Here is a 19,723-nt window from a genome sequence, read left to right on the forward strand (position 1 = left end):
ATTCTCCACTATGGCAGATTCTATTTCATTTATTAACATATTAAGTCTACTGCACTTTATCTATGTTGTTGATGCACTGCTTAAATGTCGGATGGTTCACTATGTGATTACTTTTGAAGGGGCCGGCAAGGTAAAAATGTAATGTCCCAAAACGGCTGTGAATAAACACAGCACTCAAAGCTCATCTTGATTTTTAAATGATTTTAGATATTTTCTGTAGATGTTTATTTCATGGGGTCCTTGACTGAAATTGTGCTTTTATGATCTGTTTTAAAGAGACCTAGAATAAAGATTTTATTGATTGATTAAAACACTGCTGGCATCAGCAGATTTGGCAAAACTTTTGCAAGAAAGAAGTAGTGAGCCATGGTTAGTTCCCATGCTTTAGGTAATGAGCAGCTCCTTTATATGGATCACTCTACAACATCACTAACAATCTAATTCTGCTCACCTCATATGTCTGTTTTTCTAGCAGTTTATAAGCATAGTTTACCACAGAGCCATCCACAGCGAACTAACTCAACTGACTATGTACTGCGACCTTGCCATGCAGCAGTGGTGTCATCAGTGACATAATTTCAGCTGCCATCAGTGATGTTATTAATGATGTCATAGAACATGTCATGAGTGTTGTAATATATGAGGTCATTTGCAGTACATGGAGAGGGCACAAGTTATAGTTACTTGAGTTAACTGTAACTGCCGAATTTCAGTGTTATATTTCCAGTTTAAAATGTAAAATTTTTAACTAACATTTTCACCTTACTATAACATTTCTTTAACCTTTGGTATTTTCAGTGAATCTCTAGTTTTTTTTCTCTAAACTTAATGTTAGTGTTATTACCAAGACTAACTATAATGCCATTTTACCTTTGTTATTGTCAGTGATTTTTTTTTTAACAAAGTAATATTTTATTACCATACCTAACTACGCCAAACCCTGCCGCCAGCCACCTACCCATCACAAACGACCTAAGGCCCAACACCAACAGACACCAAACCCTCTTTTTTAAAAGGAAAAAATGTTTTCTCGATCCTGCTGGATTCCCGTGGGAGTCCAAGAGGCAGCCCTATTTCCTGAGGGATCACGGCGTACTACAAAAAGCAAAACAACTTTTTACTTGACCCTGAGCACCCCTCCGTACAAGTTTTAAGTGGGTGGGGTACCCCTGCCCTCTTACATCTTTTTATTTATTTTCAGGATACGAGGATTGAGTCCCTAAATCCTGTAATGGCAGCTGCCACATTTTTGTTCAGGTTTCTCCAGAAAATTGGAGCACAAGCTTCTCTGGAACTTGGGGAGCCTCACACTTCCATGGGAGCTTGAGGCCGATAGGAAAAAAGACCTCTCGCCCCACTGGATCTTTCAATTTTTTAAAGTTGCATGCCAGCAGGACTCCTGCAAAGCATCCAGATATCTACATATTTTGGACCATAACTTCACAAAAGCTATTGCACAGATTTACACCAAATCACAAAAAGCACCCTTACTTGGAAAAGTTCTACCTTTCTGCCAAATTTGGTGTAATGCTGTTCATCAGTTTTGGCTGTAGGGCTGTTCAAAAATTCTCACAGAAATTGGATTTTGTGACCTCCTTTTTCCTGGCCCCCGACGCCAAACCTTTGCAGGAAGACGGTGAGCTGGATGAACATTTCTTTTAGAAAGTTTTGTGAAGGTTCAGCCACAATGTCAAAGATTTTAGCAAAGCAAAAAAATAAATTTCCTATGGGAACTAGGTCCTAACTTTAACCACACAGTGGTGATGACAAGTAATTCTGATATCGGTATCTATTCTTACTAGGCTAGTGATATATATATATATATATATATACACATATATATACACACATATATATAATCCATACTAATATAATAAAGAGAGAGCCCAAACCTTTGAGGCGGGTAATCTCAGGAACCACAGCACCACCAATCACAACACCCAATACAGCGTTGGAAAGGGCAGTTGCAGCAGAAGGACATAGGTTATGCAGACGCCCACCATATACATTTGTGGAGAAGTGTGGCTCACTGGTTAGAGGAGGCAGACCCTGAAGCAGAGGTCAGACCGGGACCAGGGTTCAATTCTCGACGCGGCAGGGTCTTGAGCTCAAAATGTCCACGGACTCAATAATTCTCGCTTCGGTGCCTACTCAAATCAGGGGCTCACACTCTGCAACTCTGGGCAATAGCTTTCTCAATCTCCACTACGGCCCCCGTAGCGGGATGCCTGGCTTTCACCTTGGGGGTGCCCAGTAGGGGCTATCTCACAGGGAAAAACCAGGACGGGTTCCCAAAGCAAGCGCCTTGAGACCCTTTGGGGTGATTAGTGCGCTATATAAGAAGCCAACATTACATTTTTATATTTAAAAGGTAAAAGAAGAAACAAGTTACTTACCTGTAACTTTAGTTCTCCAGTATTGGTAACTTTCATAGATTCCCATAGCTTGTATCATTCCCCGTCGTCGGAATGGGAGCCTCGGTAAATTATATATATATATGTAACTATAAAAAGGTAGATAAACCGAAAAGAGGTACAAAAAAGGAAAAAATTAGGCCTAGGCCTTATACTATTTTGTAGCCTATATGTGTCCTTTTGAAAAAAGACCCAAATGTAGAGCACCAACCAATCAGATCAGCCTCACCCTGTAGAACCTTCCTGAGAAAGATCAGAGCCTCAGATTTTCGTAGCCGTTGTATAGCTCTTATGACATATGCTCAAAAAAAGGGGTGAGCTTTCCCAGGGGAGGCGGGTGGGCGCATGGGAATCTATGAAAGTTACAAATACTGGAGAACTAAAGTTACAGGTAAGTAACTTGTTTCTTACTCCAGTATTGGAACTTTCATAGATTCCCATAGCTTGTATCAGAGTAGATAGCAGTAGTATACATATCACATTTCGTGTATAAAATTCCAGTAATCTCACATAATCAATTACGATGTCACCATCATATTCTAGTACATGTAAAAAAAACAACAATATAAATAACGAAATGTGAACGAAAAGGAAGGAGGGTAGAAAGGAAAGCTCACCGCTCACTGGAAGAGATTTCTCAGGACCGCTTGCCCAACAGCTGCATCCCCTTTAGCGGAGGAGTCCAAGCAGTAGTGTCTTGTAAAGGTATGAGTACTGCTCCAGGTGGCCGCTCTGCAGATGCCCTTTATCGATACTCCTGCAAACAACGCCGTTGAAGAGGAGATAGACCTCGTGGAGTGTGCTTTAACCTGTCCTTCCAGGGGGTTCCCCGCCGCCTGGTGGCAGAAACGGATTACACTAGATATCCATCTGGAGATCCCCTGCTTTGATAACGGAAACCCCTTTCGAGGGGCTCCAAAAGCCACAAACAGCTGAGGTGACTTCCTAAACCCAGCCGTGCGTTGAAGATAGAATTTGAGACATCTCTGGACGTCTAGAGAATGTAGTGCTCTCTCGGCCGGAGTGGAAGGCCGAGGAAAAAATGAATTCAGAACAACTGGTTCATTCAAATGAAAGTCCGTAGGAACTTTTGGAATAAATTTGGGGTTCATTCTAAGGATCAAGGTATCATTCTTGAACTGTAGAAAGGGCTCTTTAATGGTCAGAGCCTGCAGTTCCCCCACTCTCCTCGCAGATGTGAGAGCGAGGAGAAGGGCCAGCTTCCATGACAAGAATTTCAAGTCAGATTTATGAATCGGTTCAAAAGGAGGCCTCATTAGTTGGGCCAGGACCACATTTAGATGCCAAACAGGAGGTGGAGGTCGGATTGGTGGAAACACCCTGAACAGTCCTTTCAAGAATTGTTTATGACTCTTGTTGACAAAAGTGAAGGACCGAACCTCGTCCTTCTATACCTGGAGATTGCCGCCAAGTGGACCTTGATGGAAGAATGGGCAAGACCTGCCTGAGCTAAAGACAGGATATATGGCAAGAGTTGGTGTGGATCAGATGAAAAAGGGTGCACCCCTTCTCGCTGGCACCATATGCAGAAGCGTTTCCACTTTGCTCTATATGTCCTATTCGTGCTAGGCGCTCGTGCCTGAGCCAAGATGAGTCTGCATTCTTCAGGAATGTCTAGATCTCGGAACTCTCTGTGCTCAGGAGCCATGCTGCCAATTGAAGTGAGTCCGGGTTCGGGTGGAGAACCTGTCCGTTCGACATTGACAGAAGCGACTGGCAGGGTCGGAGATGTATGGGATGGTCCTGAGACAGAAGGAGAAGTTCTGTGAACCAAAACTGGCGAGCCCAGGCGGGAGCAATCAGAATCATCCTGCATTGGTTCATCTTGAGCTTCCTGAGGACTCGTTGAATTAGTGGGAACGGAGGAAAGGCGTAACAAAATGTGCCGGACCAAGACATCAAAAGCGCATTTCCCAGCGATCCCCGATGGTGTTCCCTGCTTGCATAATACCGGCATTTCTTGTTTGCCGGCGTGGCGAACAGGTCGATCGCTGGTGTGCCCCAGTGGGCGAATATCTCCTTGATCACTGAATCGTCCATTTCCCATTCGTGAGACATCACTCTTAGGCGACTCAGAGTATCTGCCTTTGTATTGTCCACACCTGGCAGATGCTCTGCCACCAGCATGATGTTCTGCGAAATCGCCCATTTCCACAGCAGCTGAGCTTCCTTGGACAGCTGTGACGATCTTGTGCCACCCTGTTTGTTGACATAGTGCATGGCTGTGGTGTTGTCCGTACGCACTAGGATGGAAGAGTTCCTTATCCTTGGTAGGAATGCTAGCAGAGCCAACCGAATGGCTCTCAGCTCTAGAATATTGATATGTAGACGACGTTCCACCGGCGTCCAATGCCCACTGACTTGGAGGTCTTGCATGACCGCTCCCCATCCTTGAAGGGAGGCATCTGTTGTAATGACTTGAGGGGCCAGAGGCAATCTGAAACTGAGACCCACCGAGAGGTGAGAACCTTTTATCCACCAGGCAGCGGCCTGTTTCATCTGTATAGTGACCTTGACCTTGTCGTTGAAAGACCCGTCCACTTGCCTCCACTGGAGGTCTAGTTGTTCTTGGAAGGGACGCATTCGCAGTCTGCAGTACGGAATCAATTGAATACAAGATGAAATCGACCCTAGAAGAGACTTGTACATCCTGACTGACACTGACTGCCTCTTTTGTAGCCGACTGGCCGAAGAAATGAGTTTTGTTTGTCTCTCCTCTGATGGGAAAGCTTTGCAAACCTGCGTATCTATAAGAGCGCCCAGGAATTTCACCGAATTGGCCGGCCGAAGGACCGACTTTTCTCTGTTGAGCTGGAATCCTAGTTGATCGAAGAGACGCAAACATGTCTCTACTGCTCTTGTAGCCGCTTGATAACTCGGTGCCTTTAGCAGCCAGTCGTCCAAGTATGGGAAAACCTCTAGCGACTGTCTTCTCAGAAAAGCTGCCACTGGGGCCAGCAGCTTCGTGAATATCCTTGGCGCTGATCTCAACCCAAATGGGAGCACCATAAAGTGGAAGTGACTCTTGCCCACTGTGAAGCGAAGAAAACGCCTGTGAGCTGGGTGGATTGGGATATGGAAGTAGGCATCTTCCAGGTCTAACGTTGCTATAAAGTCTCCTGGATTCAGGAGGCGCAAGATACACTGGAGTGTAATCATCCGAAATGAAAGTTTTACGAGATAGGTGTTGAGCTCCCTTAAGTCCAGGATCGGACGCCACTTGTCCTTGATCTTTTGAATCAGGAAAAACCTGGAATAGAAGCCTTCTCCTCTTTGCGATAGAGGGACACGCTGTATCGCCCCTTTCTGAAGCATTTGTTGAACTTCCATTTGCAGAAGGCTTAGGTGTTTTGTAATGGTGGCGTGGGGAGCTCTGTACGGTGGAAGATCCTGAAACTCCAATGTGTGTCCTTGACGGATGATGTTCAATACCCACTGATCCGATGTTATTAGTTCCCAGCTGCTCAGATGTTGAGAGATCCTGCCGCCCACAGGTGACACATGGGGTAGAGGAACAGTTGGCAGAGTCAGGAGGCCGCTATTGACGCTTGGAGGCGTCCCTGCCTTGACGACCCTGCCGCCCGCGTGAGTTCTGGCGAGAGAAAGATTGCGATTGCGATTGACGCTGATAGTACTGGTTACCGTACTGAGGCCTGTACGATTGCGATTGTTGAGTATAGCGTTGTTGTTGGTAACCGCCTCTTGTTGATGTGAATCCTCTTCCTCTTGCTCCACGGAAAGGTGTCTTCCTATACTGTAGTGTGCCTAAGGACCGAGCCGTCTCCGTGTCCTTCTTTATTCCCCGTAGAGCCTCATCAACATGTTTCCCAAACAGCATGTCCCCGTCAAAGGGTAAGTCCAGGATTTTATTTTGGACTTCTGGGCGGAACCAGGTCGCTCTCAACCAGCCCTGTCGTCTAAGAACAGCCGCTCCCCCTAGAGCGCGGAAAGCGGTGGTAGCGATGTCCATCGCGCACTCAATAATTTTAGATGAGGAACGTTGTCCCTCCTCCAAGAGTTTCTGGGCCTCAGCTTTAGGGTCGCTTGGGAGCTAATCCAGGTATGGCGAGATATCACTCCACATTCGACGGTCGTACCGTGCTAGGATTGTAAGGGCATTTGAAGCCCTGACCAACAAACTTGAAATAGACGAAAAACGCTTCCCTGCGTTATCTAATCGTCTTCCTTCTCTGTCCGGCGGAGTTGTAAGAGGAGCCGATGGATTGCGTGACTTTCTTTGAGCCGCTTGCGAAATCACCGAATCCGGTCTTGGTTGTCCAATAAGGCAAGCTGGGCTCTCATCCGGCGCCTTATATTTCTTTTCTCAACGTGGAAGGACTGGAATAACCGTAGCCGGCGCCTGCATGACCTTCTTTCCCTCTTTCCATATGTGTTCCTCAATGGGAATGGAGCGGGCAGCCTTGCGATATGATTCTTTAAAATTGTATAAGAAACAATCTGTAGAAGTTGAAGGCATGGAGAGCTAAAACCGTGCTGTGGCTCTATCCATCAAGTTGTGGAAACCTCCCACGTCTGCCGGAGGTGAGTCAATCGGGTCCGGTATTGGGGATGCCGGATCCGGAATCACATATTGATCCCATTCAACATCTGGATCCTGAGCCTGATTATGTTCTTCCTCATCCTCTGAAGTGTCAACCTGGGTAGGCTCTACCCTCTGAGGAATATCTACAGCCTCATCCACCTGCTGCGGCCGTGAAGAGGAAGTAGTCGACGTCTGTGGTTGCTTCGGTGCCTGTCCTTGTACTGGACGCGCCGCTTGCCTGCCACGATATTCCTCCAACATAGCTTGCACGTCTGTGAGCAGAGACAACGGCATAGAAACCATACCCTGCTGGTTCGGTACTTCTTGGTATTGTACGCGATCCTCTTGCTGTTGTTGTTGTTGTTGATAAAAATATTAATTCTCAGGCTCTGAGTCATGATACTTTAGATGCAACTGTGATGGGCTATACGCATCCCCAAATTCACCATCCTCCTCATCCGAGTAATCCTCTTCATCAAGCAATAAGGCCGGAGGCAATGAAGGTACCTTCCTTGGCAAAGTCATCTCCGGTGTAATCCGTCTTTTCCTAGGGTTTTCAGCCCTCTCCAACAACGACCCTTCCATCGTCAACGGTGGCGTTGTCGAGGTGGACGACGATAGAATTGGTCTTGTCGTCGTCGAGTTCATCGTCGACGGGACCGACGTCGTCGACGGGATCGTCATCGTCGACGTGATAGTCGTCGTCGACGGAGTTGTCGTCGTCGACGTCTTCGTCGATGCTATAGTCGTCGACGTCTTCGTCGACGCTGATGTCGTCGACGTCTTCATGGATGGTGTAATTGTCGTCGTCGATGATGTAACCCTCGTCGACGTAAGCTTCTTCTTCGATGGCAAAGGAGATGCAGTCGTCGTAGACAAACTCGACGACGATGCCGTCGACGAGGTCTTAGCATCTTTACTCCTGCCAGCTGAAGTCCCCTCCACAGCTGGCTTCTTGAAAGATTTCAAACCATCAGCTTGTTGGGATGGCCCAGCCGAGCCATCTTCTTTCCTTGACTTTGGTACATGAGGTACCGGCCTCTCCCTCTCCTTTTCCCTTCCGTGAGGAGATTCGTTAGGCAAACACAACAGGTGATAGACCGAATGTGGATCAATGTCACACACTCACCCCAGTCCAAAGATCTGGGCCCAAATCCATCATTTTTTTGCACTCCACACCACCCTGGGTTAGACAATGGCAATATGCAAATCAGCTCTGACCCTGTGCCCCATGGGAACAGTCCAGTCCGAACTGCAAAAGCCATGTCCTTCCCAGAACGGAATCAAGCATCCGAGACCAGACCGGTTTCGAGGTAACACCTCTCATCAGCCCGGCTAGCTTGACTCCAGTGGTGTGGAGTGCCTGGGACCCACGACTGGGCATCCCCAGCGCACTTAGGGCGGAATATGCAAACACAACAGGTGATGGACCGAATGTGGATCAATGTCACACACTCACCCCAGTCCAAAGATCTGGGCCCAAATCCATCATTTTTTTGCACTCCACACCACCCTGGGTTAGACAATGGCAATATGCAAATCAGCTCTGACCCTGTGCCCCATGGGAACAGTCCAGTCCGAACTGCAAAAGCCATGTCCTTCCCAGAACGGAATCAAGCATCCGAGACCGGACCGGTTTCGAGGTAACACCTCTCATCAGCCCGGCTAGCTTGACTCCAGTGGTGTGGAGTGCCTGGGACCCACGTCTGGGCATCCCCAGCGCACTTAGGGCGGAATATGCAAACACAACAGGTGATGGACCGAATGTGGATCAATGTCACACACTCACCCCAGTCCAAAGATCTGGGCCCAAATCCATCATTTTTTTGCACTCCACACCACCCTGGGTTAGACAATGGCAATATGCAAATCAGCTCTGACCCTGTGCCCCATGGGAACAGTCCAGTCCGAACTGCAAAAGCCATGTCCTTCCCAGAACGGAATCAAGCATCCGAGACCGGACCGGTTTCGAGGTAACACCTCTCATCAGCCCGGCTAGCTTGACTCCAGTGGTGTGGAGTGCCTGGGACCCACGTCTGGGCATCCCCAGCGCACTTAGGGCGGAATATGCAAACACAACAGGTGATGGACCGAATGTGGATCAATGTCACACACACCCCAGTCCAAAGATCTGGGCCCAAATCCATCATTTTTTTGCACTCCACACCACCCTGGGTTAGACAATGGCAATATGCAAATCAGCTCTGACCCTGTGCCCCATGGGAACAGTCCAGTCCGAACTGCAAAAGCCATGTCCTTCCCAGAACGGAATCAAGCATCCGAGACCGGACCGGTTTCGAGGTAACACCTGTCATCAGCCCGGCTAGCTTGACTCCAGTGGTGTGGAGTGCCTGGGACCCACGTCTGGGCATCCCCAGCGCACTTAGGGCGGAATATGCAAACACAACAGGTGATGGACCGAATGTGGATCAATGTCACACACTCACCCCAGTCCAAAGATCTGGGCCCAAATCCATCATTTTTTTGCACTCCACACCACCCTGGGTTAGACAATGACAATATGCAAATCAGCTCTGACCCTGTGCCCCATGGGAACAGTCCAGTCCGAACTGCAAAAGCCATGTCCTTCCCAGAACGGAATCAAGCATCCGAGACCGGACCGGTTTCGAGGTAACACCTCTCATCAGCCCGGCTAGCTTGACTCCAGTGGTGTGGAGTGCCTGGGACCCACGTCTGGGCATCCCCAGCGCACTTAGGGTGGAATATGCAAACACAACAGGTGATGGACCGAATGTGGATCAATGTCACACACTCACCCCAGTCCAAAGATCTGGGCCCAAATCCATCATTTTTTTGCACTCCACACCACCCTGGGTTAGACAATGGCAATATGCAAATCAGCTCTGACCCTGTGCCCCATGGGAACAGTCCAGTCCGAACTGCAAAAGCCATGTCCTTCCCAGAACGGAATCAAGCATCCGAGACCGGACCGGTTTCGAGGTAACACCTCTCATCAGCCCGGCTAGCTTGACTCCAGTGGTGTGGAGTGCCTGGGACCCACGTCTGGGCATCCCCAGCGCACTTAGGGCGGAATATGCAAACACAACAGGTGATGGACCGAATGTGGATCAATGTCACACACTCACCCCAGTCCAAAGATCTGGGCCCAAATCCATCATTTTTTTGCACTCCACACCACCCTGGGTTAGACAATGGCAATATGCAAATCAGCTCTGACCCTGTGCCCCATGGGAACAGTCCAGTCCGAACTGCAAAAGCAGATTCGTTAGGCCCAGGCTTGCCAGACCTGTCAGAGGTCCCACGCACAGCCTTAGAGGGGGGTTCCGAAGAAACTGAAGCAGATGACCTACCCCTCTTCTGTGAAGAAGTAGATGAAGCATCCTTTTCATCACTGGAAATAAATTTCTCTCCCATCTTCATCTTCTGCAACCAAATCAGCAGACGCCCCTCACAGTCACGTAAGGTCTTAGTTGAAAAGGTTCTGCAGATTTTACAGTCTGCCACCTTATGATCTGGGTATAAGCAGTAAATACATTCCTTATGCTTATCCTCAGTAAAAAGTCGTTTTTTCGAACATGTGGCACAAGGCCTGAAGAGGCTTTTCTTCTCCTTGTTTGCCATATCTCAAAATGTAAAGATTTCCTGAAAAGTTCTTGAAGAAAACAGTACCTCAATAGAAAACTAGAGCAGAGCTCTAGGGAGACTAACTATCACCAACGTGAGGCTCTGAGCTTTCTCAGGAAGGTTCTACAGGGTGAGGCTGATCTGATTGGTTGGTGCTCTACATTTGGGTCTTTTTTCAAAAGGACACCTATAGGCTACAAAATAGTATAAGGCCTAGGCCTAATTTTTTCCTTTTTTGTACCTCTTTTCGGTTTATCTACCTTTTTATAGTTACATATATATATATATATATATATAAAATGTACCGAGGCTCCCATTCCGACGACGGGGAATGATGCAAGCTATGGGAATCTATGAAAGTTCCAATACTGGAGTAACCGTGCCAGCAAAGTAGTCCCTTGTGGGCGTGTCTGCGTTGTGCTGTGGGCGTGTGCTGGGGCGTGACAAACGCTGGGGGCCTGTGGTACGTTCCGCCCTTCATGCCATGTCTCATATTGTGTGCTAATCCCACCCTGCTCCCTTTAAAAACCCTGCATCCCATAATCATAACCCACCCTTACTCCTTAAAATACCCCAACACCCTTAAACACTAACCCATCTTAACCCTATAAATATTCCCTGTACCCCAAACCCAAACCTATCCCTAAAAATACCCCTGTACCCCAAAACCCAAACCTAGCCCTGAACCCTACAAATACCTCTGTACCTCAATACCCAAACCTACCCCTGAACCCTACAAATACCCCTGTACCCCAAAACACATACCTAGCCCTGAACCCTTAAAATACATCTGTACCCCAAAACCCAAACCTACCCCTGAACCCTAAAAATACCCCTGAACCGCAAAACCCAAACCTAGCCCTGAACCCTAAAATTAACCCTGTACCCCAAACCCAAACCTACCCCTGAACCCTAAAATACCCCTGTACCCCAAAACCCAAACATAGCCCTAAACCCTAAAAATACCCCTGTACCCCAAAACCCAAACCTACCCCTGAACCCTAAACATACCCCTATACGCCAAAACCCAAACCTAGCCCTGAACCCTAAAAATACCCCTGTACCCCAAAACCCATACCTATCCCTAAACCCTAAAACTACCCCTGTACCCCATAACCCAAAACTATATCTGAACCCTTAAAATACGCAAACACCCCAAAACATATACCTCAGTACCCCAAAACATATACCCCTTTACCCATACTTACCTTATCCAAACATTAAAAAAAAAACATGCTTTTACCATTCATGCATTTACAACGAATTTCGTTGTAAATGTATGCGCGGTAAAAGCATATAAAATGTAATGCCATGCGTTATAATGGCATTGCGGAGTCATGGTACTTTTGTAATGAAAGTATGCAGAGTGATGGTATGCGGAAAGAAAGTTGCGGAATAATAGGTGTTTACCCTCCCCCAGTAAGTACATTGGTGGCACGGCGGCCCACATCTCCAGCAACATACTCATATTTTTTCACCTCCCATTTGAAAAAGGCACAGGCCTCTCTCATTGATGGCCAGCACAGACATACACTTTTAGACACACCTCCCGCCACAAGTTCTAGAATTGCGAACTTTAGAGCTGGGGAGCTATGTTCGAATCTCGGCATCAGCTCAACATCCTGTAATTCCAGGCAAATCGCTTTGTCTCCCCGTGCCTACCACAAATGAATGTGTTCTTCTGTAATGTAAATTGTGCTCATGCCATGTTGTCGAGTTCGCGCTATATAATATTGCAAGGAAAAATAAAGTAGGGAAACTTGAATTCACACAGTACTGAACACGGACTCTTAAGTGCATCAGCAGTGCACTGTGAATTGGAGCGTTTCACAGGCCTGTCACAGATAAGAAATGCTATCAAAACGAAATCCTACAAAACAATATACTACTGGCCGGCAGCAATTCATACCTGGACAACGTCGGGACGGGCTGCTAGTATATATATATAATATAGATACAAATATATATATATACAATATATATATATATATATATATATATATATATATATATATATATATATATATATATATATATATATATATATATAATGTAGATACAAATATATATAGATATATTCATATATTTTTGGCAATGATTTAAATATTTATACATTAGATATTAGATTCCTATTGGGTGTTATTTTATTTCCCTCAATGGTTTTTTGTTTGAGTGTGTTGCAGTATCTGTGTGGTGCTTGTCTTACCACAAGAGTGGGCTGGAGCGGAGCACACTTTATACTTGGTTTACCACCTATAAGGCAGTAATAACTTTAGCAGTGTAGATTGTGAACACTCAGTGTGTGTGTGTGCGTGTGTGTTTGTAATAAACATGTCTCTTCCGATCACCCCCCTTAAATTTCCTTAAACACCTCTTATGTAGGAGTAAGGATTTCCCCTTTCCTTGCACTCCCCCGACCCCTCAAATATTTACGACTGAAAAATATTAACCTAAGTGTGCAGAGATCACAGCCACCATGGATAAGATCTCTGCACATAAAGCTAGGAGCGGTAGAGACATAGGTTTGTGAGGATTATTTTGTAGTACTTGAGTAGTACTTCTGTATCACTACGTTACAAAATGCAGTTTCTAACTTGTTGAATAACAAAAAGGATAGAGTTACTTCTAGGTGTAGGCCTGCCTTGTCAAATGGAAGGTCCACTATGACGCAGATGATGTAGTGGCTACAATGGGGAATACTATTTACAGTGTGAGCAGCAAACAGGAGATAGATCAGTGTAGAAAATATCAGACCTTTTATGCTGATTTTTATTACTATTTTAGAGTAGCATTCTTATTAGAAAATCATAATTCCATACTTTTTTGAGGTGTTTAATTCTCTAAGGTGCTCATCTTCAAGAACTGAACTGAGTTCCCAAGAACCAACATGTTTATTTCAAGTTATACAGCATGTTCTATAAAGGAGTCTTTCACTGTAGCTCCCCACCTTCCCAACCCTCATCACTACATCTGCAGCACGTGAACTATGATCTGGGTCTCTGAAACCTCTACTAATGATTGCTTCAAAAGCAATACATAAGGGCAGACATTTTTTTCCCTAAATGCGTCATCCCTGTGTATTTCCTACTCTCTGGCATTGAGATAAAAAGAGAACCAACTAGCTTTAAGCAAGAACCAAAGATGTGACTGTTTACTAAATAGGTGGAGCCCTTTCTTGTATAACAATCTATACTCAATCCTAAACAGATTTAGGTATACAAGTGCCATGTCAACAACCCAAATACAAGACCACACCACACAACCCCACACCATATGAAAGTGTATAACACTGAATCTCTCCCCCTCTTAAAGGTGTTATAATAAATGAATAGTGGACTGACTGTTTGACTCTCAGCTTCACTTGCCTGGAGTTGCATCGTAATCGGCTCCACTATCTTTAGGCTGTTCTTATCAAAGGGGTCGAAGGAGTCATCCCGCATGATGTCCGGCTGTAACACGTAACCACTCTGACCACCCAGCATAAACAGAGCCTGGTTCAGCTGCATTGGTTTATCTGAAAATATTACAAACAATACCAACTAATCAGCAAATAGTACTAACCAGTAATAACAATTGCTGTTAATACTGAATCAGCTGAATATTAAGTACTTGGAAACAGCTTTCAATCTTCATTGAGAAGGGATCATGAGTTTTTTGGCTTTAGTAGACGTTTTCTTCTATAGGATCATTAGGTGGTCCTCAATTCTTTAAAATGAGAGGAGTGTTTACAGAGTTGAGGCTACATGGCAAACATTGTAATGTGTGCTGCACTTGAGTTTGCATGTATCGCCATAGCACTGCTACGCCATTACAGTAAACTCTTGAATATGAATAATCTAAGTTCCGCCTCCCCAAATGTTAACAAGAACTCTCTCCAAAACTGAGATTGAAAATGCATAACAAGACTGAACTGGCTGGATGCTCAAATGAAAAAACAACATATGTAAGCATTGGCTTCATGGTGAAGTGGAACATGGAACCTTAGTGGCAAAATATTTAATTCCATCTTGTGAGCAGCAATGAAGAGATAGCTTGGGCTCGTATCTCTTAAAAAATAAAGATAAAATGCAGCATTGAGCCACCAAACACGGAATACCACTTACCAGGAGTCTGAAAGTTGAGTGCTACAAGCTGACTGCCACAGATCCACATGGGAAGAGGGTCGTAGTTGGATGAATCTAGGCGCTGTCCCTTGGGGTACACTCGGCTGAGCTGGCGTCGGTTGTACTGCAGAAATTTCTTCCCTTTGCTGCGGTTGGCATACTTTTCTGCCTTGGTCTCAGGGAAAGATGACATATCCCTGTAGCAGGCCTTGTCCGTCCCGATCTCTGAAGAACACAGATTAGGTTGTTGTGCATAAGTGTCTGATTAACAAAAGCAAGTTACACTTCTGAGAAAATTCACACTTAGTAGTAAGCTTATTACTTTCGGTATTCACAAATTCTGAGTGTAAACTTACTACAAAAATGTAGTTACATTTTTCAAACCCTAGAGTAACGCAATTGAATTACTCTTGTGTGGCTGGGTGATGTCCCTTGCACTCTCTAAACCCCTCTTACTCCTCCCTTTAGTAGTGCGTCTGCCCTTTTCCCACCGCTCCCTTCAGTATCTAAAACAACTGCATCTAAAACGTATATTTACATGTGCCGAGAATCCACAGTAGGGAGTAGAACTCTGCTCATAAAATGATAGACAGTGTAGAGTCATAAAACTCCACACACAGTTAGTAAATTGCCATTTGTAGTACATGTCGTAGTACCACAAAGTGTAGTTTGAGATTTACGCTCAATGTTTTCTTAACATGTAAGATTTAGGTTTGGAGCTGCTGTAAATCTTGGCAAAATGTTGGTAGGGTTAGCTCTGGAAATGTCTAAGCCTGAACAACCTTTCACCATGTACAATAGTGTGTTTGGTGTCTACCCATTATTGCTCATTGTGCTAGCTCTCGTTTTTACAACGTTTTTTCAGAGAGTTGTGGTGGCCTTGCATATTTGTAGTCAGGGCCATTGATTTTTCCCTGCTGTACTTTAGATGTACACACGAGGAGGCAGAAGACAACACGCCTGAATTGGAAGAAGGTGCTACAAGGCCTACATATGTAGCTACCTAATGGGAGTTTGACACAAACATTTTTAGGCAAAACATGTAAAAATAATTTTGAAGGAAGTGATATGAAGTGACAAAAAGCTAGTATGTACCAGGAAAACAAAGTTGTAAGAAACATGTGTGGTTCTTGCTTTGTGTTTATAACCTCAGTTGCAGTGGGGAGGCCAGGAGAAAGTGAAACAGTGACATATAGAGAAGTATCTTCACTGGTAGCACCTTATAATGATTATTTGTGAAGAATTCCCAACCATATTCCACATTTTACCTATTTTGTTAAAACAGGTACAAACTGCTCAACTGTTCACATTCTTTTTTGCAAAATGTGTCAGTCTAAGTACCCAAGCTTTCCATTAAAATGGTTTCTCTAGAATCTTGTTTTGTCTACATGCATGTGTGTGAAATGAAGTAAACAAATTAGGACAGGAAGAAGGTATAGGCACAAAAAAGAGTACCGGAACTCAACTAAACTAGCAACTAGTAGCTAACTACACAAAGGTAAGATTCATGTTACTCTTGGTGGGTCTAACACAGCTTGTTTGGGACATAATGTTGGGGCACAAGTTGATGGTGGAAAGAGGAGAGGTCAGCAGATCTCGAGCTGAGACATGAAAACAGATGAGTGGCCACAGGAAAATAACACTCTACTATGCCTGTCAGTGGACACTGCTGGTGGCAGTCAAAGCAAGGTAAACCTGCAACCATGTTAGCACGACAATAGAATAAGCACATCCAGAAATCGGATAGTCGGGCACCAAAGACCAAGATTTGAGAAGTAAAATACAAGCAGCTATTTCAATGCTGCTAAGGGCTCTAGGAAACGGGAAGGACCTTTAGTTGTGTTGGATGAATAATGAGGAGTGAAAGATTTGTCAATTCACCAATTAGTGAGCACAGGATGTGATAGTTGTGAGTTTATAAGTTTGAAGAAGCAATCCACAATTGTGGTTCTGACTGGAATGTGAGAGACACAACTATCAGCGGAAAAATGCTTTGGTTTGTGAACACACCCCTCTATTTTGATTCACAAAGCTAATGCTTTGTCTCAAATTACGGGGCACAAAATAGCGCCACTCATGTTTAAAAATATACAAAATCTTAGAGGAATTGAAGCATGGGGCTAAGATTAGGGTTACCGAGATCTCCCCTTTAATATAAATGGAAGGATTTAGTTATTCCCAAATGTAGCTATTCTGATTAGTAGGTAGTCGGTGCAGCAGAAATGGTATGCGAGTTATTAATTAGAAGCTATGTTGAATGTGAATTTGATTGAGGACCAGTGGGAACTGTGCATTCAGTAGGTTCTCTCCACTGTCCAAACAATACTGTAATGATATAAAAGTTGTAAACTCATGTAGATGTGATGATATGACACGAATAAAAAGGAAGAAGAAAGCATGAGCATTGGCTACTGAGGTAGACAATCTTACTTTCTTCATCAAATGGCACAGGCCGGCAGTAAACAACTAACTCCGAGAGCTCCAGGGCAATTTTCTTTCGCCGCTCCATAATCTTTCCCTCTTGCATCTGGGAAAACAAACAAGCAGAGTGACATAAAGTGTGGCTTTTAGAAGCAAGGATAAGTTAAAAACAGGTTTTAAACAATTTTACTGGATTTTCAATTTATCAAACAATATCCCCTACATAAGAGCAAGCAAAATTGCCTCAGTGATATACACATAACTTGCCAAATCTTCGCCTCCCGAATGTTTTTCAAACTACACACGAGACGACTTTGCACGCCTATCTCAATGTCTGTTTAGAACATGCCCATTCACCCTCTGAGCTCTGGTACAGGCTGATTTGATAAAGAACCTAAGCAAGCCACAATTGACATGCCTCTAGGCCACCCATATCGTTTACATTTGTTCAGACTATCTTTCCCTTCATTAACTGATACTTCCAGTGCTGTACACCAAAACAACCTCTGTCGCCAATCAACAGTTCATGGCATCACTGCATTACCTCAGTTTTTTACAATATCTCTCTTGGCCAACATTAAGGCTAAGCCACACAACAATGTTTTATACTTGAGCATTTCTTCATGGCCATTCATTGACTAAGATTTCTTATACCCATAGTGCTTTCACCAATTCCTAACATACATTTGTCAAGGGCAAATAGACAGAACCACTTTTACCTAAAGTGTGGTAGAATGCAGTATTCCTTAATAACCTGATACAAGTTGGTCAGCAGTGAAGTCCATTCAGCAAAAGATAGCTCTGCGGTGGTACACTCAATGAAGAATTTTAAGTTGAATCAATTATAGACTGAATGGAATGGGATTTCATCGGCCACTATATCTTCCCAATCTGCATCTTTCATCAAAAATGTATCCATCAATCATTTCCCGTTAGGGCACTGATTCATCTAACTCTCCATGTTATATTTAACAATGTTATTTATTGAGAGGCTGCCCCCTCAAGTATTTGTACACAAATATTCTTGCTTCTAACAGCATATGCTCCAAGGTATCCTTCAATGTAGGCCTGGGTAGTCAAAGTGTGTAGTACACCCAGATAACAATGTTCTGAAAATATCAGCTCATATTCCCTCTACAGTTCGTTAAACATATTCATGTTATCCTATTCCATCAGGTTGCTTGCATACTTTTGAGATTCTAATGGGTCTCATGCTCTGTAACCTGCTTTATACTGTGACAGAAAGGATTCACCTTAGTTATTTTGTCTTTCCACACCACAAAACTTGTTGCCATTTCCTGGGTTGGGACTAAGTTACAGAACGAACTATCAGAGTACAACTTGGAACAGAGTGCTTTGGACACATGTTCGTAGTTGCTTGGCTTTTTAGACTACATTAGGATTGAGGAAGTGTTTCTGGGTACTAAACAAAATGGCAGACACATTTTGAGAGAGCTTTTTCTTAATTATTGTCACACAGCTTTCCATGCAGTTATATCTCCTGGTAAACTTTGAAAAGACCAATCAGTGTACACCCTTATAAGTAGAAATCTTGGCGTAATAGGAAGTAAAGTCAGACATGGTCAGAAACACACCTAGCGCTTGCTCAATATATCACAGCACCCAGGCCTTTCAGAGGAACTGACCTGTCAGGAGTTCTCCTGACTGGACAGTCTGCTAGAATACTGAATCTCTGAAAATAAGTGGAGTATGCCAAATCATGTTATGCTTGTGGAAAAGGGGAAAATAATTAGTCTGCAAGTTATAACCAGAAGAATAAGTGACTTACGTTTGGTAACGTTCTTTCAGGTGGATGGTTGACCTTCTACACACACCAAATGTGGACCTCCTCTAGGCTCTTGCATGGATCCAGACATTTTTTTAAGGCACCCTATCTAGATGCTGCCACCAGGTGGTTCCTTTACGAATGGTGCCATGTGAATGGCCCATAACGTTACAACAGCTTTGAAAGCTGCACTGGTGCCAGTGGCCGCTGTTCAATTGTTATTTATGGGCTCCTACCAAGGCATATATGCAGTAAAGAGAACAACTAACAGGCCATATTTTGAAAACATCTATACGCATGAGATGTAGGTGGGAGTAGAACCATTCTTCAGAAAGAACATTACCAAAGACAAATAACATTTCCTTCTAATGGATGGATGATCCCACAGGCTACCCTATGTGAACTACTCCCAACGCACCTTTCATGGAAAAGAGTAAGTAAATCACACAAAAAGGATTGGAGAACAGTCCAGAGAAAATTTGAAAGAAGCTATCATGTCTATATACAAACAGCAATGCTTCACACAAAAAAAAGTTAAAAAAAGAATGCAAAGAGGGTCAAATGGCTGCTTCATAAATACTCTGAATCAGTACTCCTCTAAATAAGGCAAAAGTGTCTACCAGCCATCTAGCCATGAGACCAGCCTCTTAGCCATGTGAAAACACAGGAGGTCAAAAACGATTTACAGTGAAATATACCCAGGTAGATTCTGCATTCATACAGTATTGTCAAATCTATTGGCCACATAACCAATAAACAGATTTTCATCAACCAGGAATGCTCTAGTACTGTGCATAAAATGACTGATATGTACACGCTTCTCATCTTC

General features: G+C 44.3%; 1 protein-coding gene across 1 annotated transcript in view; it reads right to left on the minus strand.

The window, feature by feature from the left end:
• Positions 1-19,723, minus strand: part of LOC147724808 (1-phosphatidylinositol 4,5-bisphosphate phosphodiesterase gamma-1-like) — a 731,250-nt gene that overhangs the window by 93,118 nt on the left and 618,409 nt on the right. Inside the window, exons 26-28 of the mRNA XM_086966316.1 lie at positions 17,118-17,214; positions 14,688-14,912; positions 13,950-14,098 (exon numbers count right to left, since the gene is read on the minus strand). Of these exons, the coding sequence (XP_086822442.1) occupies positions 13,950-14,098; positions 14,688-14,912; positions 17,118-17,214 (471 nt within the window). The remainder of the gene's footprint in view (positions 1-13,949; positions 14,099-14,687; positions 14,913-17,117; positions 17,215-19,723) is intronic.

Source organism: Lissotriton vulgaris, chromosome 4_1 (genome assembly GCF_964263255.1).
Source record: "Lissotriton vulgaris chromosome 4_1, aLisVul1.2, whole genome shotgun sequence".
Taxonomy (NCBI): domain Eukaryota; kingdom Metazoa; phylum Chordata; class Amphibia; order Caudata; family Salamandridae; genus Lissotriton; species Lissotriton vulgaris.